This window comes from Mytilus trossulus, chromosome 3, assembly GCF_036588685.1.
Source record: "Mytilus trossulus isolate FHL-02 chromosome 3, PNRI_Mtr1.1.1.hap1, whole genome shotgun sequence".
Taxonomy (NCBI): Eukaryota; Metazoa; Mollusca; class Bivalvia; order Mytilida; family Mytilidae; genus Mytilus; species Mytilus trossulus.
This window is the reverse complement of record NC_086375.1, coordinates 38,191,902-38,213,152: the sequence shown is the minus strand read 5'-3', so window position 1 is coordinate 38,213,152 and position 21,251 is coordinate 38,191,902. Positions and strand designations below refer to the sequence as shown.

At 31.6% G+C, this 21,251-nt stretch overlaps 1 protein-coding gene across 1 annotated transcript; it reads left to right on the top strand.

Annotated features, from left to right (window-relative positions):
• The first annotated feature begins 5 nt into the window (after nt 1-5).
• Nucleotides 6-20,852, top strand: LOC134711418 (uncharacterized). Its single transcript, XM_063571984.1, has 8 exons — nt 6-115; nt 12,298-12,754; nt 13,249-13,586; nt 15,643-15,846; nt 16,610-16,775; nt 17,438-17,566; nt 19,621-19,771; nt 20,472-20,852. Exons 2-8 carry the CDS (start codon nt 12,456-12,458, stop codon nt 20,694-20,696), a joined length of 1,512 nt encoding a protein of 503 aa, XP_063428054.1. The 5' UTR covers nt 6-115; nt 12,298-12,455; the 3' UTR covers nt 20,697-20,852.
• Nucleotides 20,853-21,251: the final 399 nt, after the last annotated feature.

Genomic DNA, 21,251 nt, shown 5'->3' with positions numbered 1-21,251 from the left:
GGCCACACCGTCATACATTCCGAGATTTAGAAAATCAAATTTGACAGGTTGCATCTCACATTTTGATGTTAGCAATATTATATTGCGATTTTAACTTCATTGACACAATTCTATGGTAACATCTCAGTAACATTGATTCTATATTTATGAAAATATTTGAATTGCAATATAAGCCTTTTCCTGAACGGCCTTGCTGTCATTGAATTATGGCACATATGATAAACAAAATGTTATTGTTCTGGCCACATATAAGGCACAAAATGTGCACCTGAATATAGGTATCTTGTTTTGTAACCCCCATTCACATAATGGTTACATTGGTTACATTGGTTACACCCATACACACTATCATTGATTATTCACAACTTCTCCAGTTTATTTGTAACTTTCCTTCACCTAATGGTTACATTGGTTACACTGGTTACACACATGCAATTTCTGTTACCATGGCAACCCGGGCAACCCTTGCATGACGAATCAGGTTGGTTACATTCATGGAGAATCAGGGGAAATTTGGTTACAATGGTTACATGCATGGGGAATCTGGTTACAATGGTTACATATATATGGGGTATCTGGTTACAATGGTTACATGCATGGGGAATCTGGTTACAAAATGGTTACATTCATGGGAAATCAGGTTACAAAATGGGGAATCTGGTAACATGTAATGAGAATCTGGTAACATGTAATGAGAATCTGGTTACAATGATTTCATGCATGGGAAAGTTTGGTTACAATGGTTACATGCATGGGGTATCTGGTTACAATGGTTACATACATGGGAAGTCGGGTTACAATGGTTACATACATGGGGAATCAGGTTACAATGGTTACATGCATGGGAAGTCGGGTTACAATGGTTACATACATGGGGAATCAGTTTACAATGGTTACATGCATGGGAAGTCGGGTTACAATGGTTACATACATGGGGAATCAGGTTACAATGGTTACATGCATGGAGAATTAGGTTACAATGGTTACATGCATGGAGAATCAGGTTACAATGGTTACATACATGGAGAATTAGGTTACAATGGTTACATACATGGAGAATCAGGTTACAATGGTTACATGCATGGAGAATCAGGTTACAATGGTTACATGCATGGAGAATCAGGTTACAATGGTTACATGCATGAGAAAGTCAGGTTACATTGGTTACATGCATGGGGAATCATGTTACAATGGTTACATGCGGGTGCGTCTAAACACTGCTAAGGAGTCCTTAGTGCACTAAGGACTTATAACATGCCACTAAGGACTAGATGGGGTGCTGTTACATGCAATTTCTTTTCATATTATGGTAGAGAATGATATTTAATGCAATAATTTCAATTTTTGTAGAAAAATAATCATAGATGAATAAGATATTCAACATTATTTAGACACGTGCCCGTATTTCTTTGATGTGCCGAAAATCAATGAACCGTTCGACACGTGTCATATTACATAACTGATTACACGGGAATCATGGTATTTGTTGTGTTTAATGGACAAGATTGGTAAAAAAATGAATTGTTGTTGAAATACTATTAATGTGGTTTTTTTCAGAATGAAGAAGTATTTTTTCTCAAGTGTATCGAAGGTTTTTTAATTTACAAAGCACTCTCAACATTATATCTTTAACTTTAAATTAACAAATGCAGGAAATTATTCGTAAATAATGTACTAAACACTGTGGAACATTTTGAAAAACATTTCTCTTTCATATATTAGAAATAAAACCTAATCTGACTAAAATTCGTTAAATGATTATTTTAAACTTCTTTTACTTTTAGAAGAAAAAAAGAAACAAATGTCAAACAATTTCAAATTAATAAGTACCGCCTTTGTAAACTGATATCAAACTGGTGGAAAACTAGTGGTTTTGATAAATCACAAGGACGCCACATGATTTTTATCAATTCAATCGTTTTTCGTACTTCGTACTAGTACGTAAAAAGCAGTAATAGAAAGTGGACAAATAAAAATCATGATTTTTAGGTGTTTTTTTTCGGAATTTACTCATGTTTTAGTGAAGCCACTCGTAACGCATCTTTGTCGGAATTAAAATAAAAACAAAAAAGTTATAAATATATATATTCATTTTGTCTTCATGAGTCTTACATAAACATTTTACCAAGCTGACCACACTCTTACTTATTAGTTGGCGCGCATCAACATTAAAACCTATGGCAAATAACTATGTGGGGAAATAAATGAAACAAAAGCAAAATTATTTGTCCTTTTAATCATTTTAACTATTAAATAAGAACAACACATTGTATTATGATAATCAAGTATTAATCTTTTCGATACAATTGTCAATTTCTTAAATTAAAGAATATATGATTGTTTAATCAGTTGTTATTTTATTTGGCACGTGTCAATCGGTTCATTGATTTTCGGTATATCAAAGAAAAATGGGCACGTGCCTAGAAAATGTTGAATATCTTTTTTATTTATGATTATTTTTCAATAAAATTTGAAATTAATGCATTAAATATCAATCTTTAACAGAATATGCAAAAATAACACGTATAACAGTAGTTCTTCTAGTCCTTAGTGGCATTGTATAGTCCTTAGTGCACTAAGGAGTCCTTAGCAGTGTTTAGACGTACCGGTTACATGCATGGGAAAGTCAGGTTACAATGGTTACATACATGGAGAATTAGGTTACAATGGTTACATACATGGAGAATTAGGTTACAATGGTTACATACATGGAGAATTAGGTTATAATGGTTACATACATGGGGAATTAGGTTACAATGGTTACATACATGTAAAATCAGGATACAATGGTTACAATCTGTTACATACATGGGAAGTCAGATTACAATGGTTACACTACTTGTGACTATCTTTTTATTGGTGGCCATAAAACTATGTCCACCAGGATGGCTCTATGTGTCCATCATTTTACCCCCTGTTGCTAATTAATACACAAGGTATTCAAGGATAAAGGGAATTCATGTCTGCATTGAAGTGTTAAAATTACATAACTTTGATACAGGTAAAGTGTCTCAGGTAAAATATATGTGTTTGTCAAATTTAATTACTGTGATTATGATCCAAAAAAAAATTACAAAAAAATTGAAATAAAAAAATCAGTTGAACCAGTGACATTTGAAACAGAGTGTTTAATCTATAATTCTATCAATTCATATAAATGTTATTTTTTACATGTACTTTTTGACAACTGAAGATTAAATGAATGTCATCTTCATATGATAATACAAACTTTCACAATGCCTGTCTTTTTCTATTGAAAAGGTGTTTCTAAAATTAATTTTCCAAAATCAAAATTGTTTATATTTAGCATGCTTAGAGAGACTGATCTGCATTCAATGTTGTTTAACAAATGTTTGAGATAATATTTTTAGGACTTATTTTTAATAAAATTTAGGCAATTCATTATTTCTCTATTGAATAAATATATTCAACATATATTTATTACACATACATGGCATATTTTCATAATTGATTTATTAATTATTACAGCAAAATTTTATAATATTTTTTATTGTCATATAACTGAGACTCTGACTACTAGCATGATGGATGTGTCTAAACACTGCTTAGGAGTCCTTAGTGCACCAAGGACTAAGGACTCCTTAGCAGTGTTCAGACGCATCCTAAGTGCACTAAGGACTAAATGGGGTGCTGTTACATGTATTTTTTTTCATATTATGGTAAAAATTAATATTTAATGCATAAATTACAAATTTTATAGAAAAATAATCATAAATAAACGAAATATTCAACATTATTTAGACATTGGTTAGCACACATTAGCTTTAATGTGTTTTGTACCCGTATCTCTATACAATTTTTTTTTACTTGCAAGTGTGCTTTAATGTGATAACAGGCGACGATGGACATGAGTTTGAATAGACTGCAATGGAGCTGAAACACTTTCGCTTGTTTCTTGTGGTGCACTTTTCAAAATTTATTTAAATATATTAAGACATTAAGCAATGTAAGAAAAAAAAAGATTTAAAGAAGTTGTAGTTGAGAATATTTCTGTCGGCTTTTTCATTTTTTTCATGTGATATATTTAGGTTAATATATTCAAATAATAATATAATAAAATCATATTGTATTACAAAAAAGTATTTACACATCATGTGGCCTCAGTGAATATCAGTTTTTCAAAAGTCAATAAAACCACACATTTACCTCATCAAAAGACAGTAATTGTATAATATTGCATGGCCAATTAGTGGCATAAAATCAGATACAATTGATTTACAACAATAATAGTCACTTGTAAATATATATTTAGTAATTTTATCAGCATTGGTAAGAATCAGAGCCAAAAACCACATATATATTGTGAATAAAAGAATAAAATTACATTATATCAAAGACATATAATACATTATGTATTATATGTCTCTGATTATATGCATGCATTCTCAAATCATTTTCTTGACTTAGTGTCAATATTCATGCCTGATCTCCTTATTAATTCAAAACAGTCACAAATATAACAGAAATAAATTTTTCTTGGGTCAAGATCATGCATCTAGAGGCTGAGCCATAAAAATTTATAAGATTTATTTAAATTTTTTAAATTATAACAATTGTGAGAAATGTATTGACAAACATCTTCCCTATGAATATTATAAAGAGTACATTGTAACTAAAAATGAAGCTCATCTTCAACTTTACCAAGTGAGCCAATTTGAACTATGACACCAGCGGGGGATTCAGAATTTTTCAAAAAGGGGGGCCCCTGACTGACCTACAGTGATTCCCTATATAATCAACCATTTTTTTCTCTCACAAAAGGGAAGGGCGGGCCCTCCTTGATCTGCCTTATTTTTATTTGGACACTCAGATCTTTCAATATGTTTTCAAATATGTCATATATATGCACACTGTGCTTCTAAAACACTGATTTGTGGTCATAAGTTTCAAAACTTTTGTTTCCGGTGCACCAAAGACAAGTACTTTGCTGTTTTGTAAGCACCAAATACCACCAAAAGATTTTCAAGTCCCATCATGTTTAAGTCCCAGTTTATTCAAGGATTTGTATAGTTAAAGGTTTATTCTAACAAAGTTCAAAAAATATTCCTGTGACTTTCTTCTTTCCTACATTCTTAAAGGAGATCGCATTCATAATGCTATGAAATGATTCAATGCAGTCTTATTTACTTTCATTATTTTAACCAGACATAATTATAATACATTATAATCTCTGTTCCATGATATTAAAACAATTAAATTTTCATTTTCATTTGGTGGGAACTTTATGTAAACTATATTTTTATTCGTTTATTTTAGAAAATCAAGCCCAAAAATTAATAAATAATAATAAAGACATAAAAATAAAGTTCTATGACAGAGAGACAAAGACATAGATTATCTTATCAACCACTTCTTCAACAATCTGTTTATTCTTGTTGAATTTTACATGACTTGTGTGTATCATATTTATAGTTCTGATATATACAAATTTTAAATTTCATTATAATGTCTTAAGTTGACAGATTCTAATTCCGACATTTTGCTAGTTACACATTTTACATGTATGTTAAATTTTCAATATATAAAGGGCAGGGTTTGACATTTTAGGTCTAACCTTTTTTTTTTTTAGGGTTTATTTAAATACTAAGTTATTTGTCAATATATATACATGAATACAAGGACACACTTTTATTTTTAATTCAAGAATTCTGATATTATATTTATATATATATTTTTCAAACATGTCTTCTTTCTTTACCTTTAAACATGTTGAAGAAATTTACAACTTTCCAATTGAAACAAATAATTATATAGATATATGCTATGCAAATATGAAATATGAAATAACAGAGACATATAATGCATATGTAATATGTCTCTAGAATAGACAATACGCAAGATGTTAACATTTATAAATTAGGTATTAATCTGAGTTTGAATTAAAAGTAATTAACAGGATTAAGATTGTAAGTTATACCCAGAGTTTAAATTATATGTAATAAACAGAGTTTGGATTGTGAGTTGTAAACACATGATAAAATTAATATTGCATTGGGGAAGATGTTTATTGATTCATTAAATTTGAGGCAAGTTTTAAAAATGGAATAGCATAATATAATAAAGTTAAACTAAAATAAAGAGTAGAAGATGTTGTTTGTATTTTATTTTACTGTTCAAGATTAACAACCAGCATATTATTTTATTTTTTTGGATTGTCATTGTCAACACACAGAGAAAAAAATGTAGGACAGCTAGATATGGAGAAGTATGTATCGGACATCTTGAATGTTGTGATGTATTGCATTATACGCTTGCGCAAAATCATAATTTAGAACGGCATAACTTTAGGATTATCAAAACCCGATATCTAATTCAAATTAAGTAAGTCGAGATAGTTCCTGTGAAGCGCCCAATTGAAAATTTCTAATGCTATCGGAAATCTCCAAACTTATTGTACATATTAATAGTTTTGTGTCCGTGTGTCCGGACACAAAATGAATGTCAACTATATTTTGCACCGAAACCTTGCCACTAATGAGGACAGCAAGTCACAGGACAAAATGTCACAGACTAAAAGTCACAAATCATTTTTTCTGATTATTTTCTTTGAATAATAACTGATTATTTCTACAAAAATATTTTTGTATTTTTCTTGAACTATTATATATTAACCAACTTTGTAAACAAATTTATCAAAAAAATATAACAGATGATCAAATAATTGTTAAAAAAAACAAAATGTTAAAGTAGTTTGTCACTAAATAATAAATTAAATGGCTTCATGGTGCCAATAAATATATCTTTAGCATGATTGAAATTAAATAAGTCTTGACTTTTCAAGTATATTGACACATTTCCTAAACTTTAATATGAATATATGTATTAAAAAGTAAATATTTCAAGATATTTGTCTTTTATATTTAAACAATTGTCAATAAATTATTTGTGACTTTTTGTCCTACCAAATTAGTGACTGCATGTCCTGTGAATTTTTGTCATGTGACTTTGTCCGTTTACAAAAAAAAAACACCATCATAATTACTTAAAATTCGTGAATTCAGATAAAACAATTATTTAAAAGAATAATCCCAGGCTGAATGTTATATTAAAGTAATTGATCTTGACGTGAACATTAACAAACAAAGTCCTGCTTCTAGTGGAGTTTAATGACCTTGACTAAGTTGGTCCTGAAACTACTGTGTTATAGTAGTCTCTGAGGTCTGTTGCAGAAAAAAAATAATTTATTTTACTCACAGAAGACACCAAGTCAGTTTAGATACTTGTACATGCATATCCAGACATTTTCAAACAGATTTATCATAAAGTATAAATGTGTCGGGACAACAACAGACTTTTAAGTTATGACCTTGAAAAGTCCATTCATAGTATGTTGAGACAAACTCATACCCAGTCTTCCAATTGTGATATAGAACCTTGTGTTACAATTTCAGAGAGATCCATACACTAACACACAAGTTGTGGTTCCTTGAAACTACAATATAAATGCTTGTTTTTGGTCCCCTTTTTGGTCTCTTATTTCTTAACCTTTGGTACCACAAACCCCAAAATCAATCCAAACTTTCTCTTTGTGGTATTGAACATTCTAGTAAAATTTTATAGAGATGCATTCATTAAACCTTTTTGTCTTTAAAACCAAATGTGTCTTTGGGCAACACAGACGACGTCATAAAAGACCGGACATAAAACTTATTTAAAAAAAAGTTTGCATTTTTAAAAGAAATATTATTAAAATTTAATAGATTTTCTTTTGACAAGGCTTATGAACAATTTTCTAAACAGTGAAATGAATATAATATGTTACTTAAATTTACATATGATTTAAACAATTCACCAAAGTTTCAGGTATATAACCATTGTAACCAAATTCTCCATGCATGTAACCATTGTAACCAGATTTCCCATGCATGTAACCATTGTAACCTGATTCCCCATGTATGTAACCATTGTAACCTAATTCTCCATGCGTGTAACCATTGTAACCTAATTCTCCATGCGTGTAACCATTGTAACCTAATTCTCCATGCGTGTAACCATTGTAACCTAATTCTCCATGCGTGTAACCATTGTAACCTAATTCTCCATGCGTGTAACCATTGTAACCTAATTCTCCATGCGTGTAACCATTGTAACCAGATTCCCCATGCATGTAACCATTGTAACCTGATTCCCCATGCATGTAACCATTGTAACCTAATTCTCCATGTATGTAACCATTGTAACCTAATTCTCCATGCGTGTAACCATTGTAACCTAATTCTCCATGCGTGTAACCATTGTAACCTAATTCTCCATGCGTGTAACCATTGTAACCAGATTCCCCATGCATGTAACCAGATTCCCCATGCATGTAACCATTGTAACCAGATTCCCCATGCATGTAACCATTGTAACCTGATTCCCCATGTATGTAACCATTGTAACCTAATTCTCCATGCGTGTAACCATTGTAACCTAATTCTCCATGCATGTAACCATTGTAACCTGATTTTCCATGCGTGTAACCATTGTAACCTGATTCTCCATGCATGTAACCATTGTAAACTGATTTTCCCATGTATGTAACCATTGTAACCTGATTTTCCCATGCATGTAACCATTGTAACCCGATTCCCCATGTATGTAACCATTGTAACCTAATACTCCATGCGTGTAACCATTGTAACCTGATTCTCCATGTATGTAACCATTGTAACCTAATTCTCCATGCGTGTAACCATTGTAACCTGATTCTCCATGTATGTAACCATTGTAACCTAAGTCTCCATGTATGTAACCATTGTAACCTGATTCTCCCATGTATGTAACCATTGTAACCAGACTCCCCATGTATGTAACCATTGTAACCTAATTCTCCATGCGTGTAACCATTGTAACCTAATTCTCCATGCGTGTAACCATTGTAACCTAATTCTCCATGCGTGTAACCATTGTAACCAGATTCCCCATTCATGTAACCATTGTAACCTAATTCTCCATGCGTGTAACCATTGTAACCAGAATCCCCATGTATGTAACCATTGTAACCTAATTCCCCATGTATGTAACCATTGTAACCTGATTCCCCCATGCATGTAACCATTGTAACCAGACTCCCCATGTATGTAACCATTGTAACCAGACTCCCCATGTATGTAACCATTGTAACCTAATTCTCCATGCGTGTAACCATTGTAACCTAATTCTCCATGCGTGTAACCATTGTAACCTAATTCTCCATGCGTGTAACCATTGTTAACTAATTCTCCATGCGTGTAACCATTGTAACCAGATTCCCCATGCATGTAACCATTGTAACCAGATTCCCCATGCATGTAACCATTGTAACCTGATTCCCCATGTATGTAACCATTGTAACCAGATTCCCCATGCATGTAACCATTGTAACCTAATTCTCCATGCATGTAACCATTGTAACCTGATTTTCCATGCGTGTAACCATTGTAACCTGATTCTCCATGCATGTAACCATTGTAACCTGATTTTCCCATGTATGTAACCATTGTAACCTGATTTTCCCATGCATGTAACCATTGTAACCTAATTCTCCATGCGTGTAACCATTGTAACCTAATTCTCCATGCGTGTAACCATTGTAACCTAATTCTCAATGCGTGTAACCATTGTAACCTAATTCTCCATGTGTGTAACCATTGTAACCAGATTCCCCATGCATGTAACCATTGTAACCAGATTCCCCATGCATGTAACCATTGTAACCTGATTCCCCATGTATGTAACCATTGTAACCTGATTCCCCCATGTATGTAACCATTGTAACCTGATTTTCCAATGCATGTAACCATTGTAACCTGATTCCCCATGTATGTAACCATTGTAACCCAATTCTCCATGCGTGTAACCATTGTAACCAGATTCCCCATTCATGTAACCATTGTAACCTAATTCTCCATGCGTGTAACCATTGTAACCAGATTCCCCATGTATGTAACCATTGTAACCTGATTCCCCCATGCATGTAACCATTGTAACCTGAATTCCCATGTATGTAACCATTGTAACCTGATTCCCCCATGCATGTAACCATTGTAACCCAACTTTCCCATGTATGTAACCATTATAACGTGACTTCCCATGCATGTAACCATTGTAACCAGTCTTTCCCATGCATGTAACCATTGTTACCTGATTCTCCATGCATGTAACCATTTTAACCCAACTTTCCCATGTGTGTAACCATTGTTACTGATTTCTCCATGCATGTTGCACTGTAACCCAATTCTGCATGTATGTAACCAGTGTAACCTGATTTCCCATGCATGTAACCATTGTAACCAGACTTTCACAGGCTGGTTACAAATTTTTAACTGGATTCCCCATGGACAGCCATTCATGTACAGTTTGCAACAGATAAAGCCACCATTGCATATCAGTTACTAAAGGTCCATGTGTGTAACCAATGTAACCAATGTAACCATTGCTTCAATGGGGGTAACAAAACAAGATACCTATATTCAGGTGCACATTTTGTGCCATATCTATCTGGCCAGGAACATGTTCCAAGTTCTGTTGCACCAGAGACTGTGTCTAGTATCACTTCAATATTATCCTTATCAATTCATGCATTTCTCCCTTTCCCTGGCATTCCATATGTCTCTCTACATATCTGTATTATTGTTACGTCGAAGGTACACAACAGCCTGTGTGGATTTTGCTTTATCCACCGGCCCAATGGCACTGTGGACAGCCCACCCGTGCCTACTCAACTTTTTTTGAAAAATATTGATAACCAATGCTTATCTGTTTTTTTTCAAGTGGTTGCACTTGCAAGTCTTTTTATTAAACAACAAAATTGAATGCCCTCTCCTATGGGTTGGCAGAATACACCTTATCGCTATTTAGTCCTATCCGGAGATAAACAGTAATTTATACAACTTCCTGTTTTGGTCAGGTGGCCAAAATAGAGGTCATCAGTAGTGAGCTGAGGGAGGAAAAACTTTAGAATGCGATTATCAAGAACTTTGATAGAGTAAATGTAGAGTATGATCCACTTTTTCGAAATTAAAATTGAAGTAAAAAAATATTTTGTTTCAAGTATTTACGGTAGTTTAAACAGGTCTCATTAAAAAGTATCATGCATGGTAAAGTGTTTAAACAGGGTCCCAGATAGCTTCAACTGGATGAAAAGTTGTGCAATTTTAAAACTTATCTGGAATGGAATAAATAGCGATTAGGTGTATGGACAAGCTTGAAATTTTGCCCACCCGGTGCCAACTCCCACTGTGGATGGGTGGACAAAGCAAAATCCACCTGAGCTGTGGTGAAGGTCCGTTTGGGTGTTATTGTCTGAATTTGAAGCTAGTTCTTGTATGAAATACATATTCTGGCTTACATATATAAACTTAGTCCAAATAATTATGACGTCTGGCAGGGCTATTTTTTTTTTTTTTTCTGGGACGCGGTCATAGAAAGGCATCCTAGAAAAAAATTAAAATAGCCTTGCCAGACGTCATAATTATTTGGACTAGCTTTAACTATAATAGTCCAAATAATTATGACGTTTTGAAAGGTTACATTTGTATTCTTTTTTATTGCCTCACAGTAAGAACAAATTATATAACCGTACCACGATTTCCCAAGGATTACGAGAAATATCCAAAGGACAAATTGATTTGTCCCAAAAACATGGTGTTATACTCCTTAAAATAATATTAAACTATATACATGATTTAATTTTAAAATTTTAGTCTTGTTTAATCAATAAAAGTGCAATTTAACTACTCAGGAAATCAATAAGCATGTCTTGAAAGTTATATGAAAATATCTTGTTGAAAACAATATGGCGCATAATTATTCAAAAGGTAGACAACTTTAAAGATTTGAATACCAATTGATTTCTTAAAGCTAACTTGCTATAAATTAAGTTAACGACTAAAACAACTCAAACCTTATATTTATACAAGTTTAAGCAGTATAACAATATATAAGTTTTTGGGACAAATCAATTTGTCCTTGGGATATTAATTTGTTCTTGTAATCCTCGAGGAATTTGTGGTACCCATTATATAATGACAATTTTTATGCCAAAAATTAACACAGAATCAACCAGTGTAACTTGTTTTACCTACATTGTACTCGACCAATCTGATTAAAACATTCCCCAACTATCTGCTTGCATCAATATGGATTAAAACTCAATTAGATTTGTCCTTATAAATTACAACTTACGAAGTAAAACATTTTGGTCACTTGCTGAATGGGAGTTTGTTTAGATAGTTACATGTCGAGCCAGTCCTGTAACAAAAGTACTAATACAGTAATCTTAGTAATATCTTCAATATTTTGTGTATTTTTCAGGTTTTACAAAATGAATGTACAGAAAAAGTGAATGAAAATCAATGCAAAACGGTTCAAGAAAATGAACTGAAAGTAGAATATTTACATGTAGATATTGACATACATGTACCACTAAGATGAACAAAATACATAGATAACCTACTAGAATTAAATCTTACATGGCAGCATTAGTTATGATGAACCGGAAGAAAAAATCGATATTGTACCTACTCTGTAGCGGGGCTCTGATTTACTATGTAATACAAGTGGTATATTTCAACCAGGAGTATAGTCCATTACAAGTATTAGCAGATGCCAGGAGCGAGGCTCGGAGACTACTAAGGTTTATAACATTGTATCATTACCAGTGCAATAATACAGTTATGATGTCAAACAATACTAACTGGCCTATTTGTACTGAAGTAGATGGCGGTATAAATCTAGAGTCCAAAAATTCTAAAAAGGCTTACTCTGTTGGGTATGTTTGTTAAAATTTTCTACATATACATTGTATATACAATTAATCATACTTGGAAGACTTGTTATGGTTTTTTTAATTGACATTTTATATAACCTTCATATCGTAGGTTTGAAAGAATGGAGGTTATTAAACTGTCTTCTTGGTCTTGATGATGCATGTGAAAAGAAATGAAATTTTTGTTGGTTTGAAAGACTAAACTTAGTGAAATAGGAAAATTGTAAAGATACATAAATAGGAATGAAAGGAAGTATATGTTATGATATAATTCCATGAGAAAGTTTTTCAACAGCACAAAAAAAGTAAACAAATATACAGCCTTGAAGAATACCGTAGATAAGATAAAATGTTTAAAAATAACTTTTCAAAATAATCAACAGAACTTATATTACAGTATCTGGTATATTTATAAGATGGAAGGCTGAACTATTTCTCCATTCATTTTATCATTTTTGCATATGCAGGTAATACATCTATATTATCTTCTTTTGCAGGCCTTCTGAAGACTTAGAATTTGAAAGACTGCTTGTCAGAAATTTATCATTTAATGTATTTCTCATGTGTCACAGACCAATATACAATGATGGGAGTTTGAATAATACATATGTTATTAAAACAGTTGTGGTGCCAAACGACCCGTCAGACTTTACTAGAAATTCATACGAAACACAGACGTTGAATGATATCATGTTAAATTTACATCATACTCACATCGATATTCTAAAAATAGAAAATGTTATGGATGAGATCAATACACATGAGATTTTATTTTATCTTGTAAAGGATGATCTCTTGAAAAAGGTGGATCAGCTTCATATTTCATTACATATTGGTAAGTTTACATGAGATTTTATTTTACCTAGTAAAGAATAATCTCTTGGAAAAGGTTGATCAGCTACATATTTTATTACATTTTGGTAAGTTTACATGAGATTTTATTTTACCTAGTAAAGAATGATCTCTTGAAAAAGGTTGATCAGCTACATATTTTATTACATTTTGGTAAGTTTACATGAGATTTTATTTTACCTAGTAAAGAATGATCTCTTGAAAAAGGTTGATCAGCTACATATTTCATTACATTTTGGTAAGTTTACATGAGATTTTATTTTACCTAGTAAAGAATGATCTCTTGAAAAAGGTTGATCAGCTACATATTTCATTACATTTTGGTAAGTTTACATGAGATTTTATTTTACCTAGTAAAGGATGATCTCTTGAAAAAGGTTGATCAGCTACATATTTTATTACATTTTGGTAAGTTTACATGAGACTTTTATTTTATCTTGTAAAGGATGATCTCTTGAAAAAGGTTGATCAGCCACATATTTCATTACATATTGGTAAGTTTATATGAGACTTATCTTTGAAATTACTGACATCCTTAGATGAGAACTCAGTGCTCTTATGTTAAAGTGATTGCATTGAGTAGTATGAGTCAAACCAAAGTCTTAAAAATTAGTATTTACAGCTTCTCATCTAAGCATGCAGGTTCTCATCTAAGCATGCCAGAGTTAGGATTAGAGCAAAGACTAATCGACAAGGAGTCAGGGATGGGTAACAAGTTTTCCCAAAGACTTACATTGTGAGCTAGCATGTTTATATTCAGATTTAGTATTCATAACTCATAACATATTAGCATGTTCTCGTCCTGAATATGCATTTAACTTGTCCTCACTATTATCATCCTGAAATTAGTCTTTAACATAATATATAACATGTATTTATAGTATATTGTACAGTTGTAATAACATTTTATTGGAGATTCAAAAAATTCAGCAGATTTATGTTGTATTACATATTCAAAATTTAAAATGACACTTTAAAATGACAGATTCTATTGCATATTGGAAAGCTCCCTTGAAATTTTATGAAAGTGGTACAATTTACACATACATGCATTGTAAAACAGACCTTGCAAAGGTTGTATAGCCAGTCAAGGTTGCCAAAAACTTACATTTGTTGTTAATGTTGTAAATGACAGTGTACAAAGATGAATGAGGGTATAATTCTCCGAAGTTATCAGAATTTATTTGTCATTGCATATTACTAAGCTGTTTTTATATGTAAGGGTTGACATTTAGGCAAATATGACGTGTACAATGTATACTATATATATGCCAAAAAATATTGATATGAAGAAGTAAGAAATCAGGAAACCTTCAAATCTGTCTTCCAAAGAAAAAGAAATTAACTTTTAAAAGTTAGGTAATGAATCATTCAAACACATATTCATTTTTTTTGGTTTCTAACAATATAAAATGTTTAAACATGTTAAAGTTTTCATAACATGTACATGTATATGATATAATTTTTCAAAAAAATTGCAAACTGTTCAAACTGAAAATTATCTAGAAATTATGTAACATGAATGGCACATACATCAAGTTGTTTCACTTACTCGTTTCTTTATTGTAAATGTCTATAACAATATCTACTTTATTTAGCCTTGAAAGATAAAACATGTTATAGATCATCAGAAAAAATCATTACAACAACATGTGCCTACTTGTGATTAATTCTACTTGGATATTGTTACAAACACTTTCAAATTTGATGTAATTATATATTAAACAAGTCAAAGTCCAGTAATTTTTACTTGAGTTTCTTTTTTATTCTATTTGTGGTATTTATCATTTTTGAAAGAAGAAAAATTATCGTAAAGGAAAGGAAACAAATATGAAAAAAATAATTTCAATTTGTATTTAGTTTTACCATATTTGATGGAAAAAATAAACCAAGCTCAAATCCTATTGACATCAGTAATTATTTTGGATAATAGATTGTTTATTATGACTCAAATCCTATAGACATCTATAATTTTTTTGGATAATAGATTGTTTATTATGACTCATTACTGTTTACATACATAAAATATTATTTTTTAGATAAAGTAGATGATGATCATTTATACAGTTGGTATAGAAGTCTGTATAACCTTTTCCACAAGTCAAGGTTCAGATTATACCATACATCAGCATCAGATCAATTATGTTTACAAATCACACTCATGGAGTCATGTACATACTACATGTCCTGGGTCAGAGATCCTGGACCCCAAACCATGATATTGTACCCTCCAGCTATTGATGGTATGTACTAATCCTTTGGTCAGGGGCTCATTCAGTCCTGTATTGATGGTAATTACTGTAAACCAACTTAATTTCGCAAGCGATTAATTTTCGTGACTTTCGTGAGTAGAAAAATAATGCGAAATTAAATCATCGCAAATATGTATAACTTGTATCTTTCCTTATCAATCTAAATCAAGTTAATTAGAAAATCGCAAAATTAAATCACCACAAAGTGGACTGGCTAGGGATAAATGCGAAATATAGTATCCATGAAATTAAGTTGTTTTACAGTATACAGTCTGATTTGCCACATGCTTCTGATGATTATTATTGTAATGTTATCTTTTGCTGGCAAGTAATCAAATTAAATAAAACTGAGAATAGAAATGGGGAATATGTCAAAGAGACAACAACCAGACCAAAGAGCAGAAAACAGCAGAAGTCCACCAATGGGTCATAAATTTTGCAAGATAATTCTGCACCCAGAGGTCTTTATTCCTAGTTAAAGGGACCATATATATAGCTTTAAATCGTAAAAGTTCATACAATATCCACACAAACAACACATGCAATAGAACATACTTACAAATAATTGATAAAGTATACATGTAGACATAATGGTTCAAACTAAGATATTGTACCCACATACTATTGATGATAGTGCAGACCCTTGATAACTGTGTATGATGCAATGTATTAATATGTACGCATGTAGTGTATCAAAAAAAAATTTATGTAATTTTTTTACAATTTGTTATGTGTTATTTGTTATATGTTTCAGGTTCAATGGAATTTGAGCTTTCAAGAATAGAAGATTATTTAGAGAAACCAGAAGGGTATTGTGATGATAGTGTAGATATACCAGTCTTGAGGGGTACTCCTATATCATTATGTACAAACACTGACAGATACATGTTAAGAAATCCTTGTAAAATAATCTTAATAGGGTAAGTGGATATATTAAAAGAGATCGAGCTTTGGGTGGGTATTAATTGTACACTTAGGATGAAACTATTGCTTCATTTTCATATTTACCAGATCTAAAAAAAACAAAACATACCAGGCACAGATCCAGCAATTATAAAAAGGGGTTTCCCAACCCAGAGTAAAAGGGGGTAGGGGTCCAATTATATGCCCCCCCCTGGATCCGCCAATGCATACACATAATCTGCAAATGTATAACCTGGATATACCCTCATTCTCATCTCATCCACAGTCTAAAGCAAACATGGACATCACTGAAAATGAATTCCCAGAGGGCTCTTTATTGCATGTTGATGGCAGATCTATCTTATTTTCTGTTAAATTTATCTTCACAACATTTTTAGCATGGAAAAAATAACTTTGCATGTTGAAACCATAAGTTAATTTTCTAGATGTAGTTGAATTTTTGTGTTGTTGGGTTGCTTTCTCATTGACTTTTATCTGACATCTTCTTTTATTTTTTTTTAAGAAAAAAATCTTGTGTTTAATTTACCATTGAATGTTCTGACAGTATATAATGAATAAGAAAAAGTTTGGAAGGTAACTTTTCTTGTAGAACACACGTGCCTTTTTCAGTTACACAGTATGTATCTTAAATGTATTTTTGTTGCGTTGTTTTTTTCAGAGAGGAGAAAATGCAATTAACTACAGAATCATATTTGCCCTTTGAGCTTCGATGTGATGTTATTGGATTGAAGATGCTAGATGGTCATATTGATGCAGATGTTAATGAATATACAACCAATAATAAAGGGTAATATTATATAATAAAATAATATTCATGCCAGACATTAGTCAAGTTTGTTGGAGATTTTCTTGTTATTTTGAAATTTAATGATTAAGATGGTAGGTGAAGGTCATGCACCCCTGAAATTGGCAAAAAGTGTAGTAGGCATTTTAAATAAAAATAGTCATTAAAAATAACATGCAGCACATGTAGGAATATTTTTGTCACTGACCAATTAAGGTTTCGTGTGCATCTTAAACAAAATTACATGATCACGCCATATTAATATTATAGAAAGCATTGAGTAGAAAAATACAAGTTATACTGTATATATACGGTGCAATGAAAATAACTTAAACCTTCATGTAGAATGGAGTAAAATATTTCTTAATCCTAGCAGTTATTATACAAGTATTTAAACCAAGCAGTTAGTAGAAATTAAGTTAAACCAATTCATGAATAAGAAATTTGTTAGTTAAGCAGTGAGGTGAACATGTAGAATTCTTAAACTATTAAATGTACTGTAAATTCAGAATTTATTGCGTGCATTTATTATGGCGATTTTGTCATTTTAGACTTAAATGAGATTTAAATTTTTGCGATTTTGAGAATAATTCCACCTTATGTAATAATGCTGTATTTTGATTGGATGAGAAACATGGTATTTTTCACCAATTTCTATATATTGAGATTTTCTTTTCTCTGCCAGGGAATACCATGTCTAAAAATAACTCAATGAATTATTTTTATTCTAATATGACAAATTCATGGTCATTCTAAATATATGGTTTTAGATGAAAAATTTAGGATAAAAAGCATCATTATTGAATTTGGACTGAATGACGTAAAAATTCCAAGAATGACGTCATAAATAAAACTCAAAGGAAACGAATTGTCAACCAGTCACATAAAACTGGAATCCACTTGTGTTACACTTCACTGAAACTGATGACCGAAGTGAAGTAGTCAGCCGAGAAGCAGCTTATTATCATAAGAAGGGAGATATAAATACAGTCAGTGACTGTACTTAAGAAAATGATAAGAAATGATTATACGGTCAATGCAATTTGACTGCTCATTTAGCACAGCTGCAGAGTATACAAAATGTATACATTCAAGTCGAAATTTCATATGATACCTGATTATAATAAACTTTCTGAGGTGGAACATTTGGTGGAATTAAACAATTATATCATGCTAACAAGGGGTATTTGCCAAAAATACTGGTTTCGAGGTAACCAAATTTCCCTCGCCTAACGGCTCTGGAAAGGAGTAAGTTCGGTAAGGGTCCTATTTGGCCCCAATTATAAAGTTCATAGTTACAAGACAATAAATGTTTTAAGTTGCCCTCAAGACATGTTAGAAAGTTAAACAGAACTGTTTTTGTCAAAGTTTAATTCTAAACACGTTGATTTTTACATCCAAAAACGGTCAAAATAAGGGATTTTGGTGAAATTTGACAAAATCAGCTACATTTCAACCAAATAAATGACCAGGAAACATAGAGCGCAGGCGTCGACAAGCTTAAGATTCAAATAAGACATGTGAAATGTCTTCACAAACATTATTTTAAAAGATCTTTGTTGTCGACGTATGCGCTCTATGTTTCCTGTTCAATTATCTATGGAAATTTACCCATTTTCATTGATTTTTTCGTGAAAAATCAACATGAGTACAACTTGTGACGTCATAACGAAACGCAGAAACGTAAATTTTTCAACGAAATGGTTTATATCCTAGCTAGTCAATGTATTAGCTATAATTTATTTTGATATTGGACGATAAATCGGAATTTGAAATTTGCGCTAAAAAAGGGGGCCATTTTAGGACCTTATCGAACATACTCCTTTGTACCTCTCAACCGGTATTTTTGGCAAATACCCCTTGTAAGCATGATATATTTGTATATAATCCTCTTAAATTCATTTTTCATATTTCAATATGCGAATTTAAATTATTGCATTTACAACTCAGTCGCATTTTTCGCAATAATAAAAACCTCGAATTAATTTCTGAATTTACAGTAGTGTGTAGGAAATGACTTTTACCTTTCACATCTGTCATTTCACATTTCATTGCAGAACCATACAACAGTCTACCCATGGACGATCAACAGTGTTAGAAGCACTGGACAAATACACATTGTACGACAACAAGAACATTTTGTATCTGAACATGCCAGACATGTTTTGGGACATCATTACACCATTGCTAAATTCTGGAGTCCTAAAGGTAAGTTATACATTGGGGAATAAAGGAATAGGGTTGAAACTTAAGTAAAGTGCAGTTAGTCATTCTTAATTGAAGTTTAGAATGTTTTGAAGTTCCCCTTGGTCATATTACAGTTAAGTCATTCCCCAGTTATCCTCCTTGATTTTGTAGAATACAGGATGATTTGAGGTTTTACAAGGTGATGTAAGCCTTACAATATAAAACAAATAAATTGTTCAAAATATTACCTTTGATCATTAAACAGAGGTAAAATTGGACTTCTCAATAGAAGTATTTCACATTTGTAATTCCAGAGTTAAGGCCTTTACTATGAAATAATCAAGAGAGAATTATGGAAAAAATGTTGTCCATTAAATTTTGGTAAAAATGTTTGTTAGTTTATAGATACTGAAGTACTTTAATAAGTTTAAAGTAAAATGCAATAATATCATTATAGTCGGGCTACTTTTAGGGAATTCAGGAGGAAAGACAATATTCATTCTGCATACAGAAAAAAATCAAAAGCTCTAGATGTTGTCATAAAATTTTGACATAAATTTCTTGAAGCAAGGCAATGTCTGAACTTTGAATATTTTAGCTAATCACTAGAAACCACTGTAATTGCAAAAACCAAAAAATGGGGTTGATTTATCCAGTTCATGAAACTAAACCACAAAAAGATTTATGACTGTACTGTTTTATAAATGTTTCTTTTTTTCAGGGATTTCATCAGCTAATTATCGACATCAATCTCCACAGAATATCAAAGAGTCTGCCGGTGGGAACAATCAGAACTTACTTCAGTGAACTTAAACGTATTGAATCTTATGGCTTTGATCTCTTCCAATCTATAAAGCTTGGAAATGGTGTTAAATTCACACAAAACAGCGAACATCATAGACTTAATTATGTGAAAACAAGACCACCATTTGGAAAGTCAACATAATTGTACAGATGATATTGTAGATCTTTATTTATTTTTTTTATGTTTTTAATCATGATAATGCCAATTTGTACCCAAATTTTTTCCCCCATTGTATCATGCCATATTCATGAACCTATTTATATAGAATAATAAAAGAATATTAAAAGTTTATATTAATATTGAGAAGATTGCCTTTTTCTTTACAATAATTCATATTGTATAATGATAATTTTGTGTTTATGATACCAACCTTATAAGCAAAAATATCAAGTAAAATCACCAAAAATACTGAACTCTGAGGAAAATTCAAAAAGGAGAGTCTATATAAATCCAATGACAAAATCAAAAGCTTAGACACATCAAACCAATGGATAACAACTGTCATATTCCTGACTTGGTACAGGCATTTTCATGTAGATGGTAAGCCTGCTTTATAAGTCAACAACAAAAAGTTGGAAAAGTTGTTTGGTTGTATGATTGATGTCTAATGCTAATCATTGATAAAGTGATGTTGTTCAATGTTGCACTGATACAGGATGTCATAGCTTATATTTTACAGTATGATGTCATATCCAT

Excerpts from the sequence above, each read along its gene's own strand:
- LOC134711418 (XM_063571984.1), top strand. The coding sequence starts at position 12,456 with ATGGCAGCATTAGTTATGATGAACCGGAAGAAAAAATCGATATTGTAC. Across the intron at positions 13,587-15,642 it reads TCATATTTCATTACATATTG|ATAAAGTAGATGATGATCAT; the intron begins GTAAGTTTACAT and ends ATTATTTTTTAG. Across the intron at positions 17,567-19,620 it reads TATACAACCAATAATAAAGG|AACCATACAACAGTCTACCC; the intron begins GTAATATTATAT and ends ATTTCATTGCAG.